The sequence below is a fragment of the Odocoileus virginianus genome, unplaced genomic scaffold, assembly GCF_023699985.2.
Source record: "Odocoileus virginianus isolate 20LAN1187 ecotype Illinois unplaced genomic scaffold, Ovbor_1.2 Unplaced_Scaffold_1, whole genome shotgun sequence".
Lineage (NCBI taxonomy): Eukaryota > Metazoa > Chordata > Mammalia > Artiodactyla > Cervidae > Odocoileus > Odocoileus virginianus.
In genome coordinates this window covers 3,320,321-3,341,511 of record NW_027224263.1, presented here as the reverse complement: position 1 = coordinate 3,341,511, position 21,191 = coordinate 3,320,321, and the positions used below count along the sequence as shown (strand labels likewise).

General features: G+C 49.0%; 1 protein-coding gene across 13 annotated transcripts in view; it reads right to left on the bottom strand.

The window, feature by feature from the left end:
- The window catches only part of TMEM164 (transmembrane protein 164), a 222,642-nt gene that overhangs the window by 45,617 nt on the left and 155,834 nt on the right, over window positions 1–21,191 (bottom strand). For 12 of the 13 annotated variants that reach the window (XM_070462148.1, XM_070462152.1, XM_070462153.1 and 9 more), the window contains 2 exons: window positions 9,078–9,178; window positions 3,000–7,391 (listed from right to left, as the gene is read on the bottom strand). In XM_070462148.1, coding sequence (XP_070318249.1) covers window positions 7,185–7,391; window positions 9,078–9,178 — 308 coding nt within the window. In that variant the 3' untranslated portion in view covers window positions 3,000–7,184. Of the gene's footprint in view, window positions 1–2,999; window positions 7,392–9,077; window positions 9,179–21,191 lie in introns of those variants that run through there. The other variant, XM_070462144.1, reaches the window with a different exon arrangement.

Below are 21,191 nucleotides of genomic sequence, written 5' to 3'. Positions count from 1 at the left end.
AAAGCAGAATAAACTTGGAGCTGTTTTGGGTGAAACAAGGGGAAAGGCCGGAACCTAACCCACTCTGCCCCCACCCAGCCATCACCCTGAGATGGCCCCTCAGACAGCTCCCCAGAGTTCCTAAAACTCTAAGGAACAATCTCCGAACCTCTGGGGTAAAGGGACTTCAACTCTCTTGGTACTATTCTTTTTTCAAAGCTGGATTTAGACATTCTTCTTCATAACCTTTTGGCATGTCTTAAAATTTTCATTAAAAAATGGCACTGGTATAGATGGGTCAACGAACTGACTCACAACCCGGAAGCTTAAAGTCAGAACAAAACCAAACAAAAAGTTTGCTTTGAATTATGAGCTGGGCTGAGGCCTGGGCATTGAGATTCTTTGTAAAGCTCCCTAGGTGATTCTAATATGAAGGAAAATTTACAAGCCCCTGTATCAGCAGCATCCTGTCAGCTCCAACACTCTGGAAATCTGAGGGTGTCCTGGACCACATAGGAAGGCCTCTATGGGGCGGAATACTGGAGAGTCCTGGGTCTTCCTAAAAACATAAGGAGACTGGGGACTCCTGGTAACTAGGGGAGGAGCAGCTGAAGGGACAGTAAAGCGGGCATCACCTCTTGCAGGCCCCTGGATGTCGAGGGAAGGGGGAGGGGAAGGTGGCAGAGAGCAGGGAGAACTGGCGGCTAGAGCAGAGGTGCAGCTGGGGATGGGTCATTTGTCAGCCTGACTTCTGTGGGTCTCTGTCCCTCCGCTAGCCTTGGCAAACCAAGACAAAGGGAAATCTCACTGGGGGATCACATTGTAACCGTTCAAGCTGCTCCCTATGCCTCAGAGGTGACACATTCCATGCGCTCGTGGGGCTTTTACCGCATAAACACCAACTCTGCCTATGTGCCCCAGGGAGTGGAAGGGGGACCCTGGAGGGGATGAACAGCTGCGAGGTATGTGGAAAAGCAGTTGCTGCCTCGCCCACCCTCCAACCAGAGATCTAGAGAAGGGTCAGGCGAAACAGATGCTGTCTCTGTTCTCTATCCTCACAATACTGCCTCAGCCTGAATCCTGGCTACCTGTAACCCCTAAAGAGGAGCAAGATGGGGGCCCTCCAGCTGGAGCTTGAGGTACCCAGGCCAAAGGCACACGGCCCCATGCAGAAGAACTCAAGAGATGGGCCATAGCTTATGTGGCCAAGGTTTCTCAGGTAACCATGGTGCCTCCCACTATTTTGTAAAACTCAGGGATAAGAGCATGTGTGGTTCACAGAACACGTTCCAAGGACCAGGTCCTTGCCCTCAAGGAGCTCAACGTCTACAGAGGGACAGAGCACCCTGATGAATTCCAAAATGGGTAGGCAAAGGGTATCCTGGAGTGAGCACCAGGGGCTGTAAGAGCTGAGTGGAAGGGTACCTCATGTATACTGGAGCTCACGGAAGACTGCATGCAGGAGCCTACACTGGAGCTGAGTGAGACCTCTGGACAAGCAGGGAGATGGGGGTAGCTGAGAAAACAGCACAAAGAACAAGGCAAAGAAGCAGGAAACCACAGGGAGTGACCAAGGGGAGTTCAATATGGCTGGAACAACAGGTCTGCTATGGATGGGTCTTCATGGAACATGGAGGTGAGGAGATAAAGCCTAGGTGTTTACAAGGCCCCAGGGAAGTGATGCAGTCAGATCTCCACTGGAAACTGTTGCCTGCAGTAGAGTGTACAGACTGGAGCAGAGACCTTCGGCAGATGCATGAGCCCTGGGGAGAGGTTGCCATGGCCTATGTCATCTTTCTGAAATGGAAGATACATAGAAGGGCCACAGGACCACCTTCTCTCACCTCCCTCTGGCAGCCTCTGCCCCTGGGCCAGCCGTGGCCTGGCCCTGTGCAGCACCATCTTGTTTACTTGAGGGCTTTCAGCTCTGCTCTGCGGCTCGCCAGGGTCAGGTAGGTCTGCTGGCAGCAGAAGAAAAGATGGGCCTGACTCCCCTGCCTCAGCACTCGCGCGGTCCATCTTCTGCAGCACTGCCGGTTCTCCTCCCGTTCCTCTCAGACCCAGGGCCCCTTGCTGAGGGTCTGCCCAGTCATCTCAGCACCCCAGATGGACAGCAGAGCCCAGGGGTCAGGGTGCCGAGCACCTAAGCTCTGGAGCCTCACAAAACCAGCTCCTAGGCCAGTTCCTCCACTGGTTAGTTCTGAGTCCCAGTTTTCTCAGTGTCTGCCTATACCACAGGGACCGTGTCACATGGGTGCAGCTATAGTTTTACTGACAGAGAACCTGGGGTCGCAAATGAATGAGTGACTTTCCCAAGCTTGTGGTTTGATCCAGGATGGCAGGGCCCATCCACTCTGAAGGCCAAGGCTTCTGACTCCTGGCCAATGAAGGAAGCCCACTTGCACTGGAGGCCCCTGTGGCTAGCTGTGTCCCCTGTAGAAGCAGCCACACCAGCAAAAGTCTGAGTACAGCGTCTCTCTGGTGTGAAGGTGGGCATGGCTAATCATAGTCACCACGGGGTTCTCAGTCGGGAGCCCTAGAAAGCCAGGTCCAACTGTTTCCCAGGAGCAGGATTATCTCCACGTGGCACGGTCTGACCTGTGTCAGCCTTGGCCCTGTGCTGGACAGAGCTGGCCCCCAAGAAACTTGGGATGAGGGAGCCTGATTGCATCTGGTTTTAGAGCTGCCTCCTGTAGTTCAGTCCTCTAGCCCACGTGGGGTCCCTTGAGACCAGGGTCCCTCAAGGCCAGCAGATGTCCCCAGCCAACAAGCCCTGTGAAGAGCATAAGGCCTGCTGGGTCCCTGGTGGCAGCAGGCAGTGGGGGGGGGGGGGGGAGGAGGGCTTCAAGGCCACACGACTTGAGCCATGTGACTCCGGGGGCAGAGCTGTGCTGAGCAAGCCTGCTGCCCCGTGGTGGTCCTCCACAGCCTGGATGGTCAGTGGCCCCTTCTGTCTACTTTTCAAAGCAGGAGCCCTTCCTTCTGAGAGGCTTCTGGGAAGCAAGGCCAAGACTCGTAGGTTCTCACAAATCTTTTAATAACAGTAAATGAAGGAAACATTTAACAGTAAGTGCCGTGATGAGAGTTCCTTTTCATTCAGGGATCTTCAACAACAGAAACACCTCAATCTAACATTCAGAGTGCGAAGTACACAAATTAATGACCATTTATTTCCAAAGGTGACTGCAGAAACCATTTTGGTACAATCAAAAGGGTTTTACAAAACAGAGAAAACATTACAAAATGTCCCAAGAGGTGAGCGAACTGGCAGGGGCACAGAGCACCCAAGAAGCAGCTTGGCGAAAAGTACTCATCTACTCATCTTGCAGCTGGTTAGGGGACTCACAAAAACTGGTTCTCCAAGGGAGTCAGTGTGGGGGCGAGCGCCAGGGAGGGGGTCTGCCCAGGACATAGCAATCTCCCCTTGAGAATGAGGAAGGACTGTGGTGGGGGTGGGGGCGGCAACAGAGGCAGTGCCAATTTCCTGGCAGAAAGAATTACAAGTTGAACTATCTTATTCTCTCTACCACAATAACACCAATAGAAATGAAGAATTCTTCCAAATGTAATACAAAACTGACACCAAAAGAAAGCAGGTTTCCAAAACAATAGTTTGGCTTGAAATGACTTTTTGTTTTGTGTGTTTCGTGCCACGAGTAGCTAACCAGTGTAGAAAATGTCACGAGAGCAACAATAAGCAACTTGGTTTTCCTGAGCACAAGGGACTCACTGTATGTACAGAAGAGGAAGGCTCATACCCACTTACGGACCCTCCCCACCCTCAGAGGGCAGGGCAGCCTGTGCAGTGAGGACGCCCCTCCCCATAGTCCAGGGCTTTGCTCCCGATACCCTCCCTGAGGCCTGCTCCCAATTTACCAAAACCAGCACCGGCATCTTGTCTTACAGTGGCCATACCGGCCCTTCTTCTCCCCTCGCCCGCCTCCCCATCTCCCCTTCAGATGACCAACATCTACAAATCCAAGGAAGTCTTTTTTGGCCAAGTCTTTTTCGGTGTGTGTGTTGAGGGGGACGAATGGTTTTCCACTAGCCCCCCCAACACCAGTGCCATGCTGACCACCTGCTCTTTGTGTGCAGCTGTGTCTGCCCCACAAAACAGTGCACTGAAATATCAACGACCACAAACTGCAAAACCCTGAGGGAGGCTGCAGTCAAAGGGATGGTCTGAGAGCTGGGCTTGAGGTACCAGATGGGAAAGGGCCCCGAACTCCCCACCCCCACCTCACGGCCACCCTGCCCGCAGCTTCTGTGAATGCTGAGAAGTCAGTCCCCAGAGAGAGAGAAGGTTGAATGGGGGAAACTGAGTCTATAGCCTCCTCACAAGCTGACAGAGGAACACATCACTGGGCCCCCAGAAAGAAGATGGACCAGATCATCTTTGGTGTGCAGAACCAAACAGAAGGTGTGGAGGGTGGGGTGGGATGGGGGCTACAAGCAGGTGGGACCACCTCTCTGTTATTTGGAGCTGATGCCATAAGTTGGCCAGCTGAACAGAGTGTTATTGACACAGATCCTCAGCTGAGGCTACCTAGGGGCTGGAGGGAATACTCCTTTTCCCTTGCTAGGGCTGTTGTAAAAGAAATTGTCCACTTCTACAAACACCCTCCCAGACACACATGGAGCTCTCACATGCTGGCAAATGGCATATGGAAACTTGGACAGGCTGGCTGGGGAAGCTCCTTGGCACTGACAGGAGAGCCCTGGAGAGGTGAAGGAAAGCCTGGCCCCATGGTGGTGGGGGCCACCCTCCAAGGCAGGGCACCGAGGGTCAGGCCAGGTCACCTCTCCACGTGGGCCTGGCCCAAGGGAAGAGTCAGATACAGACCAGTTCAGATGCCTGCTGCTCCCCAATACCTCACAGGCCATGACTCCCTGGGGACCCAGTGGACAGGGCTTGCTTTCTGTCCCCTCCCCCTCCATGTTTCTGAGCCCACCTGGCCCCCAGAAGCAGTGCCTCCCCCCTCCCCCAGACAGGTGCACCTGCTGCTGGCCTGGCCAGGCCAGGCACATGGCTTACACTTTCTTCTTTCCTGCCAAGCAGCAGCGAAGTGCCAGCCAGCCAGGGGCACTGAGCCATAGCCAGGGCAAAGACGAGCTTTTGGAGACGGGCCAATATGAAGAAAGTGCGAGCTGACTGGCACCCCGCGCCAGGCCTGAGACAGGGGGGAAGAGAGCGCTCTGCCACTGTGCCCTTGGTGGCACAGCGTCTGTGCCACCCAGGCTGCTGGCTCCCAGCTGAGGCAGAGATTCTAGCACGGCATAGGACAGACCCCCAGGGGCTCCTACTATGACCTCACTCTAACCTTTTATTTTGTAAACAGGCCAAAGGAGCACTGAGGCCTGGCCTCCTTGGCCACGCCCATGCATAGCCAGTAGGTGGGGTGAAACCAGCCACTCAAGAGGCACCTCTTCTGGTGGCAACCCAGAGCATGCCACCCTCCTGCAACACCACAGCCTGGGGATTGATGGCATCAATGCCAGCATCCCTCTGCAAAGAGATGGGCCCCTCCATGGATGCTTCCCTGGGCCTCGCCCTGCTAGACGAGACTCTCCCATTCTGCTGCCTCCAGTAAGGCAACTTGCTAAAATAATGACTACTGAGTCACTGAAACTCAGTCTAGGTCTGAAACAGTAACACCTGGAATACTGAACGGGCCAAGGGCAAGTGGGTTGCCTAGACTGGGAGACAGGGTGGGGGAGGGGGCAATCAGAGAAGGTCACAGAACTAGCTTTTCTGTTATTAAGTAATCTCTTCTTAGTAAGCGCCGACAAAGAGTCAGCAAATGCTACCACCTCCCTTTCCTGAGGTCCACGTATGACTGAGGCTATCCTGCAGCCAAAGGTCTCCCTTTCTGAGCACTTGAACCTCCAACCAAAGGGACCTGATTTTTTTGGTACCTGCCTTTCAATCTAGACATGTGCTGTGGGGGTTGGGAACATGTGACGTTCCCCCCCGCCCCACCCTCAAACAATTCAGTTCTGATGCTGGCTGCATTGATGACATCTAGTCCTAGGGAAACAATGCTGCAGGACCTGTATCCTTGCAAACCTAGGATGCTCATATATCCTGTAAAACCACGAAATGGATAGACAGGTGTCCTCCAGAGACAGGCCCTAATGTAAGGATTCTCCAAAGTCAAACATCCCAAAACAAATAAACAAAGAAACAAAACCCCAAAAGCCAAAAAAGCCCAACTCTAGCCCATCTTTCCCTGAAGCTGCCTTTAAAAAGAGAGAGAGAGAGCATTTAAGAGGTGCTCAAAATTAAAACGTCATCTGTTATCAACATTAAACTAAAAGCAAGCCTATGATTCAAATCACAGTTTTCTCAAGTTACCACTTCTGTTGATTAATTTCTATGCTCACTTCTGACCAGGATATGGGTCAGTCCTCAGCTCTCAAGTAGAATCTCCACAAGGTCCCAAACTAGTATTAGCTGTGGATATTTTGACCTAGTTTCCTTTGGATTTGCTGTTCCAACAGCACTCATGGGCCTCAGTAGAATCTAGCCCCTTGGATGGTAGCACCCCTAAACCCCACCTCTGGCAGTATCTGGAGGGAGTGACTGGTTGGCTGCTTGCTCTGAGTCATGGGACACCAGTGGGAAGAATCTGGCCAGTTCTATTTTGACCATGAGCCGGGAAATCCCTTGGCTCTTGGCTTGCCGCTGGTATAGAAACAAGGCCTCGGTCCCCTATGGCGGGGGCTGTGCTGGAGACAAAAGGGGACCCCAGCATAAGCCTGGAGATCCCTGGCAGTGGAGAAATCAAACACAACCACATCTCATCACTTTGATGCCAAAAGAACTACTGCTTGTTGTTCCCTTTCTCCTCAACCAGCTGTTGTTAAAGCACCAACAAGCAGAGTGGAAGCCACTGACTACTGTCTCACCACGTAAGGCCACAAGGAGTGGGGAGAGAGAGCCCTCAGCACTACACCCCAGGCTCCAGGAGCCATCCTGGGGGAAGAGGTGGGAAAGGAAACATGTTGGAAGAAAGGGGCAGAGAAGAGGGAAAAAGAAATACACTGAACGAGTTACTGCCCTCTCCCATGATTTCACCAAGAACTGGATGTCCTCCAAGTCAAGTCAGGACTTGTTTCCTCAAGGGGAGAAAAAAACAAAACAAAACCCCAAACAAAATAAAACAAACAAACAAACAAACAAACAAAAAAAAACACAAGCACCTTCAGTCTATTTTCTTGGCTGGAAGCCGGAGCAAATCCAGCAGATATTTACACAAGGGCCCAGCCATGTATGAGAACAGGATGACCAGCTTCCCGTGGGTCATGGTCATGAGAGTCTGGTGTCCCGAGGCCCAGATGCGGTACCAGGGGCCGTAGAATGGGTCTGAGATGGCCGGACACAGCATGTTGTTCAAATTCACTTCGGTGACCTGCAGGGACAAGGGAGGTAGAGTGAGCGTTCACCATCCTGAGGCCTTCTCTGGCTTCTGCCAGTTCAGCCATGTCTACCTAAGGGGGACTAGACAAGGAGGGATTGATAAATCCCCACCTGTTCATAGCGGGATCTTTCTCCCCTAAGTTTGGGTCATGGCTAGAGCCCTTTGGAGGTGATGGAGGAGGCCATCCAGTGGAAAAGCTGGTCTTGCCTTTGGGTTGGGCCCAGAGTCAGTTGACGTTCCTAAGTATTTACTATGTGCCTAGACCCAGAGAGGTGTTATGGGATAAGAGAGCCATCAGCTGCATGGTCCCTGCCTCTGCGTAACTAGGAACCAATCAAATTTGGACGATCGGTCTACCACAGCTGACATCAAACCAGACGGTGCTCACTGGCTCTTGTCCACCATAAGATCTGAGGCGTGTACAGAACGGGAGCGGCAGAGTCCTCAGATAAGATCTGATGAGGGAAGTCACACCATTCTGAATGGACTCATGAAGAATGGATGGGAGTAATGATGAGGAATGGAGTGAACAGAGCCTTCCATGTAGGAGGCATAGCCTGAGCGAGGTCTGGAGGTGAGACTGAGCATGGTATGTATGGTGACATGGAGACACCAACTCTTGTGGAATCAAGGAGTCACAGTGGAGACAGGTGTGAAGGTAAGGGCGTGATAGTCATACTGCTTCCTTCCGAGAGCACAGGAAGCATCTATGCTATTGGCAAGGAGCTCCAACTACCCCCAGGCCAACCGGAACAGAGCAACACACCAGGGTGGGGAAGAGAAAATGACTGCTTTGACAAAGGCACTGGTGACATCAGTTACGTGCCCTAGTCCAGCCAGGTCCCGCAAGACTTCACGCGGCTAACGGTACATTTAACGCTGCTCGCACACAAAACCCGATATGCCACTCCCGCCCCAAGGACGGCCACAACAGCTGCCTTCCAAAGTCCTTCAAGCCCATTCTCCTTAAAAACAAGTCCTCACCACCTCTCAAGAGAGGTGGAGGGTTTGTGCCATGTCACAGATGGGTGGAGAACAACACTGCCCTCAAGGATAATGTGACTCACCCAGAGCAGTGGCAAAGCCAGGACTTGAACTTGGTCTCCCTAACCAAGCCCCAGCCTACTGCTACTCACTTTGCCACCAACTGATATACCACCCGGGCACCGAGCAATCCTGGGCTCTGGATAACTCAACTACTGAGTCCAGCTATCAGCCACATTCCAGGTAGGTCTGAACATCCCAGAAGGCCACGGGGGTCACCCGACACCACACTTCCACTGGCCACGCAGCTTTGGGCCTGGTGGTAGGCCTAGAATGGACCCAAGGTCAGAAGCCTCCCCCAGGGCCAGGATTAGGGTCCTGCCTCCCACACAGGCCACAGCCAACCACTGTCCAGTGCAGCTCACTATTTCCGACCCAAGTGGCCATGAGTGAAGGGCCTCCTTGCCTCTCCAGGGATGATAGAAACAGTCATTACTGAAGGATTCAGAAAGCTCTTTGGAGAGGCCAAAGCTGTGGATCATAAATCAGCAACCCAGACACAACAATCTGACAGTGTGGCCTTTGGCATCTCATATTTTCAAAACAAAACGATATACCAGCGCCAACCAGGATTATCAAGATTTATGAAGAACTCCAAACAGAAGGGATAGAATGGGATAGAACCAAGCTTACCAGGCCCAGGATCTGCAAGACGCTGAAGTGGTAGAAGAACATGAGGCCAGTTGAGAGAAGGGCCCACCGGAAACTGCTGAGGGGCTCCGGGGTGTAAGCACCTGGAGAGAAAGCGACATGGTGAGACAGCAGGGGTGGTGACCCTTCTCCTCCCTTACCCCCCGAGGGTACAGGTGCTGAGGCCATAGCCACCATCTGCTGTTCTACCCACTTCCGCTACCCTGCGACAGCTGCTCAATAGACAGCCCCACTGATTAGCTGGGTGACTCTTATCACCTCTTCCCAACCTCTGTTCTGCCAAGTAATGCTAGGGCCATTCCAGAGAGGATTTTTTTTAAACTCCTAATAGTAACACAGTTGGCCCTTTGTATCTACAGATTCCACATCCCCAGGGTCCACCAACTGGATTGGTCCATGATCTTTTGGGTTCCACATCCACAGATGCAGACAGCCAAGTGTATTACACCGTTTTATGTGAGGTGCTTGAGCATCCTTGCATTTTCGTATCTGCAGGGGTCCTGGAACCAATTCCCCTCGGATACTGAGGGACAACTGCACATGCTCACTAAAGGAAATTTCGAAAATGTTAAAAAGGTAGAAATGAGATGGAACAAAAGAAACACACACCCAACACTCTACCAGCTGAATGTGACCACTGCTAGAATCTGGTGTGTCTCCTTGGTTCTTTTTGCCTTGGGAGTTTCTTTTCTTCTTCTGATTACTGATTGGAATTTTACTGTATGCATAATTCCTCAGCCTTCACTTTCACCTTTATTCTAATCAGTCTTTCATGTTTCTAAAGAGAAGCATCATTGAGGAAGTGTGGCATGGTGGTTGAGCATGCTAACTTTGATGTCACACAGATTTGGCTTCAAACCTGGATGCTACCACTTACTGCCTGCTTGACCCAGGAAATGTTCTTTAAACTCCGTGTTCCTCATTTTACTTGTCTGTAAAATGGGGCTACTTCCAAGAGTAGTTGTGAGGAGTAAAGGAAAGAATATGTTGAGAGCTCTCAGTACGGAATCTGGTACAATGAAAGTGTTCAGTATGTGTCAGGTACTGTCATTATTGCCTTTTTATTATTATCATTCAGATAACTAAAGAATGTGCCATATCCAGTTATCATGCCATATACAATTATCATGCCATTTCCTGATCTTTAGACAACTCTCTCCCACTGGAACAGCAAAAATTATGTATTTGTCCTCTGGCATCACTCAGAACTCCCATCCCAGTAGGCTTGGGTATATGCTAGATCTTGCAGAGTAGGGGAATGGCTCATAGAATGCTGTGGGGGCAGGCATCCTATAATGGGGGTGCTCCACAATGAAAGAAACGTGGAATGCTCATCTCAAGCAAGTAGGCAGCAACAGGAGGAGGAATATTTTCCCAAGTCAGTCTTTCATGGATCCATCCACTTATTCACCAGTTATTAGACACCTATTATATTCCAAGCCCTGAGCCAAGCAATGGGGATAGGAACATAAAGGAGGTGGGCTCCCTGCCGCCTCAGACTCACGATCTGGTGGAGGCGGCAGACAAACTAGGCAACAGTGAGAACCCGGTGTGATGACCCAGGTCTGTGCCACATATAATGGGGGGATGGAACTCAGCTTGGCAGAGGGGGCACAGAGTGGAGTCCTATAGGACAAATGGGACTAAAAGAGGGGCCTAGGAAAGCAGATATTTCTGGGAGTGAGCCAATTCACAGAACTATGGGGAAGCACTGAGACTACAGAGGCCAGTGTGATGGGGCAGTGAGCAGGAATAGGCCTCAGAGGTTCATAGGGTTAGGCTGCTCCCAGCTGGGCCACATAGGACCTTAGGAGCCGTGCTGAGGTCTTTGGGCTTCATTTTGTGCTGCAGGGTCATGACACTAAATGCCTGAAGCCTCAGGCAGGCAATTAACTGGGAGCACGGGAGTGACTGGGGACAATGAGCCATCAGGGATACTGGAGACCGGCCAACTGGAAAGGCCAGGCCCCTCCTGAAGAGGGCAGTCCCCACTCAGCACCACCCAATCCCTGCCCTACAGAGATCTGGGCCCAGAGCTGACAGTGTTTTCACTTTTGCAAGAAAAGCCAGAAGTGGGGAACTTTCATACGGAATTTCCTGATTTTTAAATGTTGGCAAATAATTCAAAATGTTTTAAGAATGCTCAACGGACCAAACAAAACATGTCTTCTTGGACGGCTTTCAGCCCAGGGGTGGCCAGCTTCAAGCTCTGCTGCAGAGCCACAGAAAGCAGAAGAGAATGTCTGCAGCAGGAAAGTGAGATCGATCATGCATGTGCTTGAAAAAGACCACCCTGGCCCCGGTGTAAGGGATGGGGCTAGAATAGGTGGGGCAACCAAGAAAGAAAGTGCTTCTAGAGCCCAAAGATGGAGGAGGATGGATGGCTTTGAAGATACAACAGTGGCCCTGGCTTCTAGCTGGGCATCACTGGGTTGATGGTGCCACTTGCTGTGATGGAGAAGAGAGGAAAAGGCAGATTTGGGAGAGAAGGTGGAGAAATGAGGCCAATTTTAGACATATTGGAGTTGAGGCATCCATGAAATACCCCAGTGAAAGTGTCTCTTGGGCTGCATGCACTTTGGGAAACACAGCAGGACAGGGGTGGCGGTGTGGGCACCGGAGCTGGGCAGACATGGGTTCTCAAATCCTGGCTCTGGTTGCTTAGCGACCTCAGGGTTGTGGGCCAGACACAGTATCTCCAACTCAATTTCACTCATCTACAAAAGAGGGTGCTGTGGCCTACTTCACAGAGTAGATAAGATCATTTAAGCCATGACTGGAGTGCCATATCTGGGATTTAACAAATGCTGATTATTTTCCTTATGATATGAACTGCAATCTCTGTGAAAAGGACAGGACAGAGCATCCAGCCACAGGTGTCATGAGCACAGGACAGTAACCAAAGTCACAGGAGCCTATATAGACAGAGCAAGGAAGAAGGCCAGAGGCAGAACACCACAGTGGGGAGGGGGAGGAGAGGAGACAGGGTGACCGAAGCCTGCTGGGTCTTCTGGGTAAGAAGCTCAGACTCGCTCCATGGACAAGGTGCACAATCACTGCACACCTGAGGCAGAAAGCCCTTTGCGAGCATTGGACTCATCTGTCCACTTTATAGATGGACAAACTGAGGCCAAGAGATGGGCAGCACCACAGCCAATGTCAACAGCAGAGTACTGGGCTCTCAGACAGTGCCAAGGGACTCAATGCCCTCACTGCCACCTCTCCAGACCTCCATCACACCACACTGTACCAGCTCTTTGTCTGTCTACCCATCTATATGAGGGCCTCAGAGTTGAGGACTGAGTGGGATTCTTTTCTGAGTTCCTAGCATCTAGCACAGCACTTGGAACGCATGACATTGGGTGTTTTCCTGTCTACTGAGTGAGTGGGAACTGAGCACTGTGCTGTCATCCTGGCTGCTGAGGACAGGAAAGGGAAGAGGGAACTTGAAGGATCCACAGGTGCTTAGAACCCTGCTGAGCAGGTTTTGCCAGGTGTCCCTTCCCTCCAGCCTCTGCTTGGCTCCCCCTGGTGGCATCTGGGCAGTAGTGACACCCCCGTGGGTGGTGGCTGGGGGGAAGAGGGGACAGGAAGGACCAGACAGAGAAGTATCCTCAGCCATGCTTCAGCAACCCTCCCTTGTCCTCCCCTAAAGGCCCTGTCCCCTGTCCCACCCTATGGTAAGGGGAGGGGGCAGGAGAACTCAGACACTGCCAGGGGGTCACGTGTCTCAGTGCTCTTTACTGCCTCTAGTTCAAACCCCAACTTGAGTACCATTCATTCTGTGTTGCATCATCCATCTCTAAAGAAGGCTGACAACCAAGGAATAGATGCTTTTGAACTGTGGTATTCGAGAAGACTCTTGAGAGTCCCTTGGACTGCAAGGAGATCCAACCAGTCCATCCTAAAAGAAATCAATCCTGAATATTCACTGGAAGGACTGATGCTGAAGCTGAAACTCCAATACTTTGGCCACCTGATGGAAGAGCCGACTCACTGGAAAAGACCCTGATGCTGGGAAAGATTGAAGGCAGGAGAAGGGGATGACAGAGGATGAGATGGTTGGATGGCATCACTGATTCAGTGGACGTGAGTTTGAGCAAGCTCCTGATGGACAGGGAAGCCTGGTATGCTGCAGTCCGTGGGGTCACAAAGAGTCGGAAATGACTGAACGACTGAACAACAAAATCCATATCAAGTCAGACTATCAGATCTCTGAGGGGCGGGCAGTTTCTGAATCACCACTTCACCTCCAGCACCAGATACACAGTAGGCACTCAAAAAACCATCACTGCTGCAGAAAAGGGTGGTACAGGTTTTCTGGAGCATCTATAAACTCTAAACCTTTTGGCTCAACAATGTTACTTTGAAGACTGCTGTCAAATACCTCAAACACCCAGCAAACAGCCTTTATTTACACAAAGACATTTACACTTGCACTATGTACTGTACTGGGACACTGGAAACAAACCAATGGGGGAGATATGTAAACTCTGGTGCCTCAATATTATGCAATAGTCGCTGCCACTCAAATGACAACCAGACAAACTATATACCTGTGCAGAAAAGTCCCTGGCTCGTGATGCCAAGTTTAAGTGATGGAACCAAGCAGTATGTCAATGATGGGAAATGTGGTTTAGTGGTTTAAAACAAAGGCATTACAGTCAGACAGCCTTGGGTGTGAGTCTTGCCTCTGCCATGGCCTAGAGTGGTGACCTTGGGCAAACTGCGCCACCCCTCTAAGCCTGTTTCCTGTAGTAACATCTATCTCTCGGGGCTGCTAAGTGGAGTAAGAAATGAAAAAAGTAAACACAGCAGCTAGCCTGGCACACAGATGGCAGCTGCTATTTTTATCATGGCAACCACAGCCATCCAAAATCTCATAAAAGACTGGAAGACAAGGAATCTTGTAAAGAGGTGAGCTTTTTCTATGAAGGGGGACTTTGACTGTGGTTTCCTCTGCCTTTTCACTGCTGATGGATTTTTTTCACTACAAAGGTGATCAAATATTCAATTTCTTTAAAAAAGAAGAAAAAGAGAAAGCACCGTGAGAATAGATGACCCAGTCTACACAAATATATGCAAATTGTATGCAAACGCACATTATTCTTTTTTTATATACCTGGATGTGGCCCCTGGGAAAATCTCAGTGAAAAACCAGTTTTCTTTTAAAGGAAAAGAGAAACTTAAGCACTTTCAGAAAAATTAAACACATAAAACTTTTTTTTTAACTTTTAAGAAAAAATAAATGTGACATTTGCTACTAGCATCTTCTATCCCAGGAGGATAGAAGCGTCTCCACTCTAAAGGTAGGGGGAAACCGAGATAATAGCTTTTTCTGAAATCGATTTCTCCCAGAAGAAAGCTTTATGAGCACTGGGAGAGATGTCAATGTGTACCAGCAGCCACGACAGACCCCCAGAGGCCTCTCCCAAGGGCCTGTTCTCTAATCCTCTAATCCCAGATGGGAAGGCCTTACACCAAGGGGATGAAACAGGGCAAGGCAGCATCCTATTCATCAATCTTCTTCCCATTGCATTCAACTCATTCACTTTTACATGTTACCCATTCATTCAACATGGACTGGGTACATGTTGGGCAGACTCCACGCTAGGCAGTGGGGAGGCGGAGGCATAGGTAGGCCTGTGAGCAATGAGACAGCGTCATAAGTTGTGCCTTGTGGGTGCGTGCTCAGTCCTGTCCAACTCTTTGCAGCCCCCAGGCTCCTCTGTCCATGGAATTTTAAAGGCGAGAATATGGGAGTGGGTTCCGTTTCCTCCTCCAAGGGATCTTCCCAACCTAGGGATCGAACCCACGTCTCTTGCATCAACAGGTGAGTTTTTTTTTTATCACTAGTGCCACCTGGTAAGTCCGATAAGGTCAGCACCACTAAGTAATGGGCACACCGAGGAAAAGGAGCTGGAGAAGATAACAGTTGGGGTGAGTTTTGAAGAACAAGGAGGAGATGAGGACAGGAACTTAAATGAAGGAAAGAACATTCTAGGCAGCAAGCACAACCTGGGAAAAGCCGTGGAGACATTTAACAGCAAGCTGTTTGCATGGAATCCCAAGCAGGTCTGTGTTGCTGGAGCATCAAGTGGGAGGGGGACATGTGCCAAGAAATGAAACTGGAGAGATAGGCAAGAGGGCTCAGGTCATGAAGAGCCTTGTCTGCTGTGCCTGGGAACTTGGCCTTTATCCTTTACACAAGAAGAAGCCACTGAGAGGTTTGAAACAGGCAAATGCAAGATCAGATTTCGGTTTCAGCTAACTTGACTACTCTGGCAGCAGTGTGGATGACGGGCGGGAGAAGGATAAGACTGAAGACCAGGTTGGGTGCTGCTGCAGAGATGGATGACTTGGTGATTTGTTGGGCATGGAAGAGGTTTCTAGGGTGACCCCCTAGGTCAATGAGTTCGGTAACAGAGAGGCATCGATTTAGGGGGGAGGAGAGCTCAGGTTGGGGGCATGCTGACACTGAATGCCTACAGGGTACCCCAGGTCTAGAGCTCAGGAGAGGGAGATGGCCTGGAAACAGAGCTTGGGGTATGGGTAAGATCAACAAGAAAGAATCCACAGAACGAGATTAAAGGACCAAGGACAGAGCCTGAAGAACACCAATAGCTACCAGGAGAAAGAAGATCCATAAGAAGACAGGACTGAAGACAAGATTAAAGACTGTAACAAGCCACATTTGACAATTTCCATTTAAATGGATTAAGATGAAGTAAAATTAGAACTCTGATTCCTCAATAGCACCAGTCACATTTCAAGTGCTTGATAACCACACATGGCTACCATATTGGACAGGGAAGAGATAGAACATTCCCATCATCACAGAAACCTCTGCTGGGAACACACTTCTCTACAGAATGCAATAAATACAACTATTTCCACTGGGTTTGCTGGAGCAACTCTGGGAAAGTAGTGAGGCATGAGCTGAGTGGTAAAAGATTGAAGAAAAGATCCACGTACATAAGGTAAGGAAGAGAATGCCAGGAAAAGGGAACAGGATATGCAAAGTTACAGAGAAACCATCAGTCACATTCCCAGTGTCTCAATTCTCTGAATGACCCTTTCACAGCCTTTTGCTCTTTCATGATCTACCACTTGACACAAGGACTTCATCTCTAGTACTGTAAAGCAGTCAGAAGTTTTTTTCCTTGGGCTCATATAGGAAGAGTGAGTGCCAAGTTGCTTCAGTCGTGTCCAACTCTTTGTGACCCTATGGACTGTAGCCCACCAGGCTCCTCTGTCCATGGGATTCTCCAGGCAAGAATACTGGAGTGGGTTGTCATGCCTTTCTCCAGGGGATCTTCCCAACCCAGGGACGGAACTGTAGTCTCTTACATCTGCATTGGCAGGAGTAGGAAATGTCTTTCTTTGCATTGCTGTTTCCAGGCCATTGGCCTTCCTTTCTCCCGAAAACCCCACAACCACCATACTGCACCACCCACCAACTACCCTTCCCTTTTACAGCTGCCTACAGACGTACAGGTCATGGCTCTCAATATTCCTCAAGGATATTAGTACCTGGCTCAGTACTACTCTCTCTAAAAACACTACTGCCATAGCTCTTGATCATTTCAGTATCTAATAGGAACCCTTGCCTCTCAGCTTCTCTCCTCAATGATTTTGTCCCCATCTCACCTCAGCCAGTCATTTTCAAGATCATGCCTGAGATCTTATAATTATGAATATCTGTAGCCCCTCATTAAGTCAAGTATTCCCTCTCCACCCACCACCTGTATCTTTCCAGCTGACCCCCTTTAACCCTGACCCCAACACTTCTTTGACCCCACTGGAATCTGTGATCCATGGGTCCTACCATCTCTTTTGCTGTCCCTCATAGTCCCTTCTCTCCTGCATTTCCATGGCCCATCACTCCAATGATCCCTGCCCTACACCTTTGATGGCACGGCAACTCTCATTATGCCTGTACTCATCTTGAAAAAACCCCAGCCCAGCTTAAGTTAGTCCCAACCTGCTCTCCTTCCTTGCTTGCACCTACACAGTTCAATGTGGCTGGAGAAAAACAACAGTGCTGGCTGTTCTCACTTCAGTTTCATGATCACACACCTGAAGTGCATCTTTCGTGTTGCCAGGCGATCAGAGTACACTCCCCCAGCCCATTCACTCTCTCAGGTCACAATTTAATATTGTCTCCCTCGCTTCTCCGAGCTTCAATACTTGTATCCCATCCTCACTCTCAGATGAGGACCCTGATTCCTACTTCACTGAGAAAAAAGAAATCAGATAAAAATTCCCATAAGCACTCATGATCACGTCTAAGCACATATCCACGTTGGTGCCCAGAGTGCTCTGCCTTTACCCTGTTCCCATGGATGAACTGCCCAGGATCCTGCCCAAGGCAGGCCTTCCCTTTTGTATCCCAATGCCATCTGCTCTTGCCTTCTCAATATTTCCCCCAAAACTCTTTCCTCTTTCTCTTATATCAAGTTCCTTCTTTCTACTGGATTATTCCCATTAGCATATAAACTAAACACACTGTAACTAACACCTCCCATTCTAAAACAAACCCCCACACACTTGACCTCACTTCGCCCCTGCACATTCCATTCCTCTGCTCATCTTTTACAGCAAAACTCCTTGAGAAAATTCTCCATACCTGCACTGTCTGATATGGTAGCCACTGCCATGCATGGCTAGTTAACATTTGAGATTTGGCTAGTCTGAACTGAGATGTGCTATTAGTGTAAAAAACACTACCGGATTTCAAAGGATGTAAAATATCCCAGGAATGATTTTACAGATTATTCGGGAAGGATAATATTTTAGATATAATGGGTTAAATATCAGTTACATTATTAAAATTAATTTCACCCATTTCTATTACCTTTCTTTAGTGTGACTACAAGGACATTTGATACACTTATGTTGCTACCAAGCTTTTACTGGACAGCACTTGTCTATACTGCCATGTCTACAGCTCCTCTCTTCCAGGTCTCTCCCTCCACTGCACCAAAACAGCTCCTGTCCAGGTCACAAACAACCTTTCCATTGCTAAATCCAATGGCCAATTCTCAGGCCTCATCTTAGGCACCCTCTGTGTCTTGCAACATTCTTCACTTGGCTTCTGGGATGCTGCTGTCTTAGCTCCCCGACTCCTGCCTTATAGCCTGCCTTCCTCTCGATCTCTGTTACTGCTTCCTCCTCAGCTCCTTGACCTCTAAATGATGGAGAGAATCAGACTGCAGAACTCAAGAGCTTTTCTTTTCTCTACAGACTTTCATTCCCTAGGTTATGTCAACCAATCGCATGGCTTTAATACCTTCTGATGACTCCAACATTTTCATCTCAGTCTGGACCACTGCCTTGAACTCCAGGCTCACACAGCTCATAGTCTGCTCACTATCTGCACTTGGATATCTAAGTGGGCGTCTTTCTCTTAAACCCAGCTTTTGATTTTGGCTTCTATGGTAGATCGTTACAGTACTGGTTTCCAGTATCCACACCCTTATGAATTCCTTTCCCACACTGATTTGGCCATATGGCCCATCTGGCTAAGCCAGGCAACTTGCTTTGATCAATGGGACTTCAAAAAGATGGGATCAGGGGCTTGATAAGTTCTCATGCACTGGGGCTTGCCCTCTTGGAATGCTGCCTGAGACCCCCATGCCATGAAACGCCTCATCAATAGAGAGGCCCAGCCATTCCAACTGTACCAGCTGAATCCAAGCAGGACTCGTAAGTAGAAAAAAATGTTTTAGCTCAGGCAGCTATAGCAAAATACCATAAACTGGGTGGCTTAAATATTAGAAATTTATTTCTCACAGTTCTGGAGGCTGGCAGGTTCAGGATCAAGGCCCCAGTAGACTTGTTTGGTGAGAACCCACTTCTCTGTCCACAGACAGACAACTTTTGGCTGTGTTCTCACATGGTAGAAGGAGCTAGGGAATTCTATGGCCTCTTCTCATGGCCTCTTCTCATCACGGCACTAATCACAATTGTGAAAGCCCCACCCCTATGACCTCATCCAACCCTAATTATGTTCCAAAGACTCCCACCTCCAAAATACCATCACATCAGGGGGTTAGGACTTCAACCTATGAATTTCAGGGTTGGACACATATTAAGTCCATGACAAAGAATTACTCAGTTAACCTACACAACTGTGAAAAATAATAAGTCATTGTTTTAAGCTACTAAGTTTGGGGCATGCTATACAACACTAGGTCACTGAAGAGCACGCCCACCTCTCCAAAAAAGCAATAAACAAGCACAAAACCCCTTCTCCTAGCCTTCCTTATCTTCATAAATGGCAATCCATTTAAGTTACTCAGATAAAAATCCTTAGAGTTATCTGTGAGTCCTCTCTCTCACATCCCACATCTGATCCATCAACAAATCCTGTTGGCTCTACCTTCTGTATGTATCTGGAATCCAATGAGTTTTCTCCACCTCTACTGTTAGTGCTCAAGTCACTGACACCTCCTTTCTCTTTTATTAAAAACATTACTTACAGATCTCCCTACTTCTACCCTGTGCCCTTACAGGATAGTAAAATTTCAGCATAGCAACTAGGTGATCCCTTGAAAGACGAACTCAGATCATGTCAGTCCTCTGCTCAAAACCCTCCAATGGCCTCCCATTTCCCTAAGAAGAAAATGGCAAGTTCTTAATGTTCTATGAGGCCCTAGATATGATTTGTCCCTCACCCATATCAACTCTCTGACCTCCTCTCCTATTACTTTCCCCTTCTTTACATGGCTCTAGACACACTGACCAACTTGCTATTGCTAGAATACTCTAGAAAGACTCCTGTGTCTCTGGGTCTTTACACTCATTATTATTTTCTCTGCTTTTTATACTCTTCCAGATATCCAGAAACCTGCAAGCCTTTGCTCAAATGTCATATTCTCAGCATGGCCGTCCTTCACTCTCCCCACCCACTCAGCAGCACTGTGCCCCTTATCTGCTTGAACTCTGCCTCTATACACTTAACATCATCTGACTTGCTATATATTTTATTTATTGCTATTTATTTATTTCTTTACTGTCTCCTCCCACAAAAGAAAGTAAGCTCTGTGAAAGCAAGAATATGTATTCCTTTTACTCACTGCTTTATCCCCACAAGTGCCTGACACCAAGTAGGGGGTTAAATTCATACTTGCTGAAAGAATGAAGCAAGTGGCCCAGTATGTTCAAGAACTTTATATCATTGAGTCTCAATGGATTATCAAGTGGAGACAGAGGCATAAACAGGATACGAGGGCCAGTTCTTTAAGAAGTCTTTTTGCAACATTGGAGAAGGGAATGGCAACCAGTATTCTTGCCTAGAAAATCCCATGGACAGAAGAGCCTGGCAGGCTACAGTCCATGAAGTCTCAAAGAGTTGGACATGACTGAGCAACTTCCACTTTGCAACATTAGATATATTGAACTTTACAAATCACCTTGAGATCCAGTTAAAAGGTGGGCTTTGAGGCAGTCTGGGGTAGGGGCTAGAGACTCTGCATTTCTAACTGGCTCCCAGGTACTGCTAGTCCTCAGACTATACATGGTAACGGACAGGGCTCCTCATCCGGCTGCTGATTGAAATAGGGTGAGATGAGAGGCAGGGAGACCAGTATTGAAGCTGCTGTAATAGACCAAGTCAGGATGATCAGATCTGAACTAAATAAAATAGGAGGTGTGTTATGTGCTAAGTTGCTTCAGTTATGTTCAACTCTTTGCAATGCTATGGACTATAGCCTGCCAGGCTCCTCTGTCCATGGATTTCCTAGGCAAGAATACTGTAGTGGGTTGCCATTTCCTTCTCCAGGGGATCTTCCTGACCCAGCGATTGAATTGCATCTCTCCTGAATTGGCAGGTGGGCTCTTTACCACTAGTGCCACCTGGGAAGCTCAAAATAGGAGTAGTAGGAATGAATTTGAGAAATGATCAGATCCAATTGATTGGATTGATGGGATGGGGGTGGTAAAAGGCCAATGATTATCTTTAGATTTTTGGTGTGGGTGGTGGTACCACTCAGTGGGATGGGGAACATCGGAGAAGATGTAGATTTGGGGATAGGGGATAAAACAACAAGTCTAGTTCCTGACAACAATGCCATGCCACCTTTGCTGCCCTTT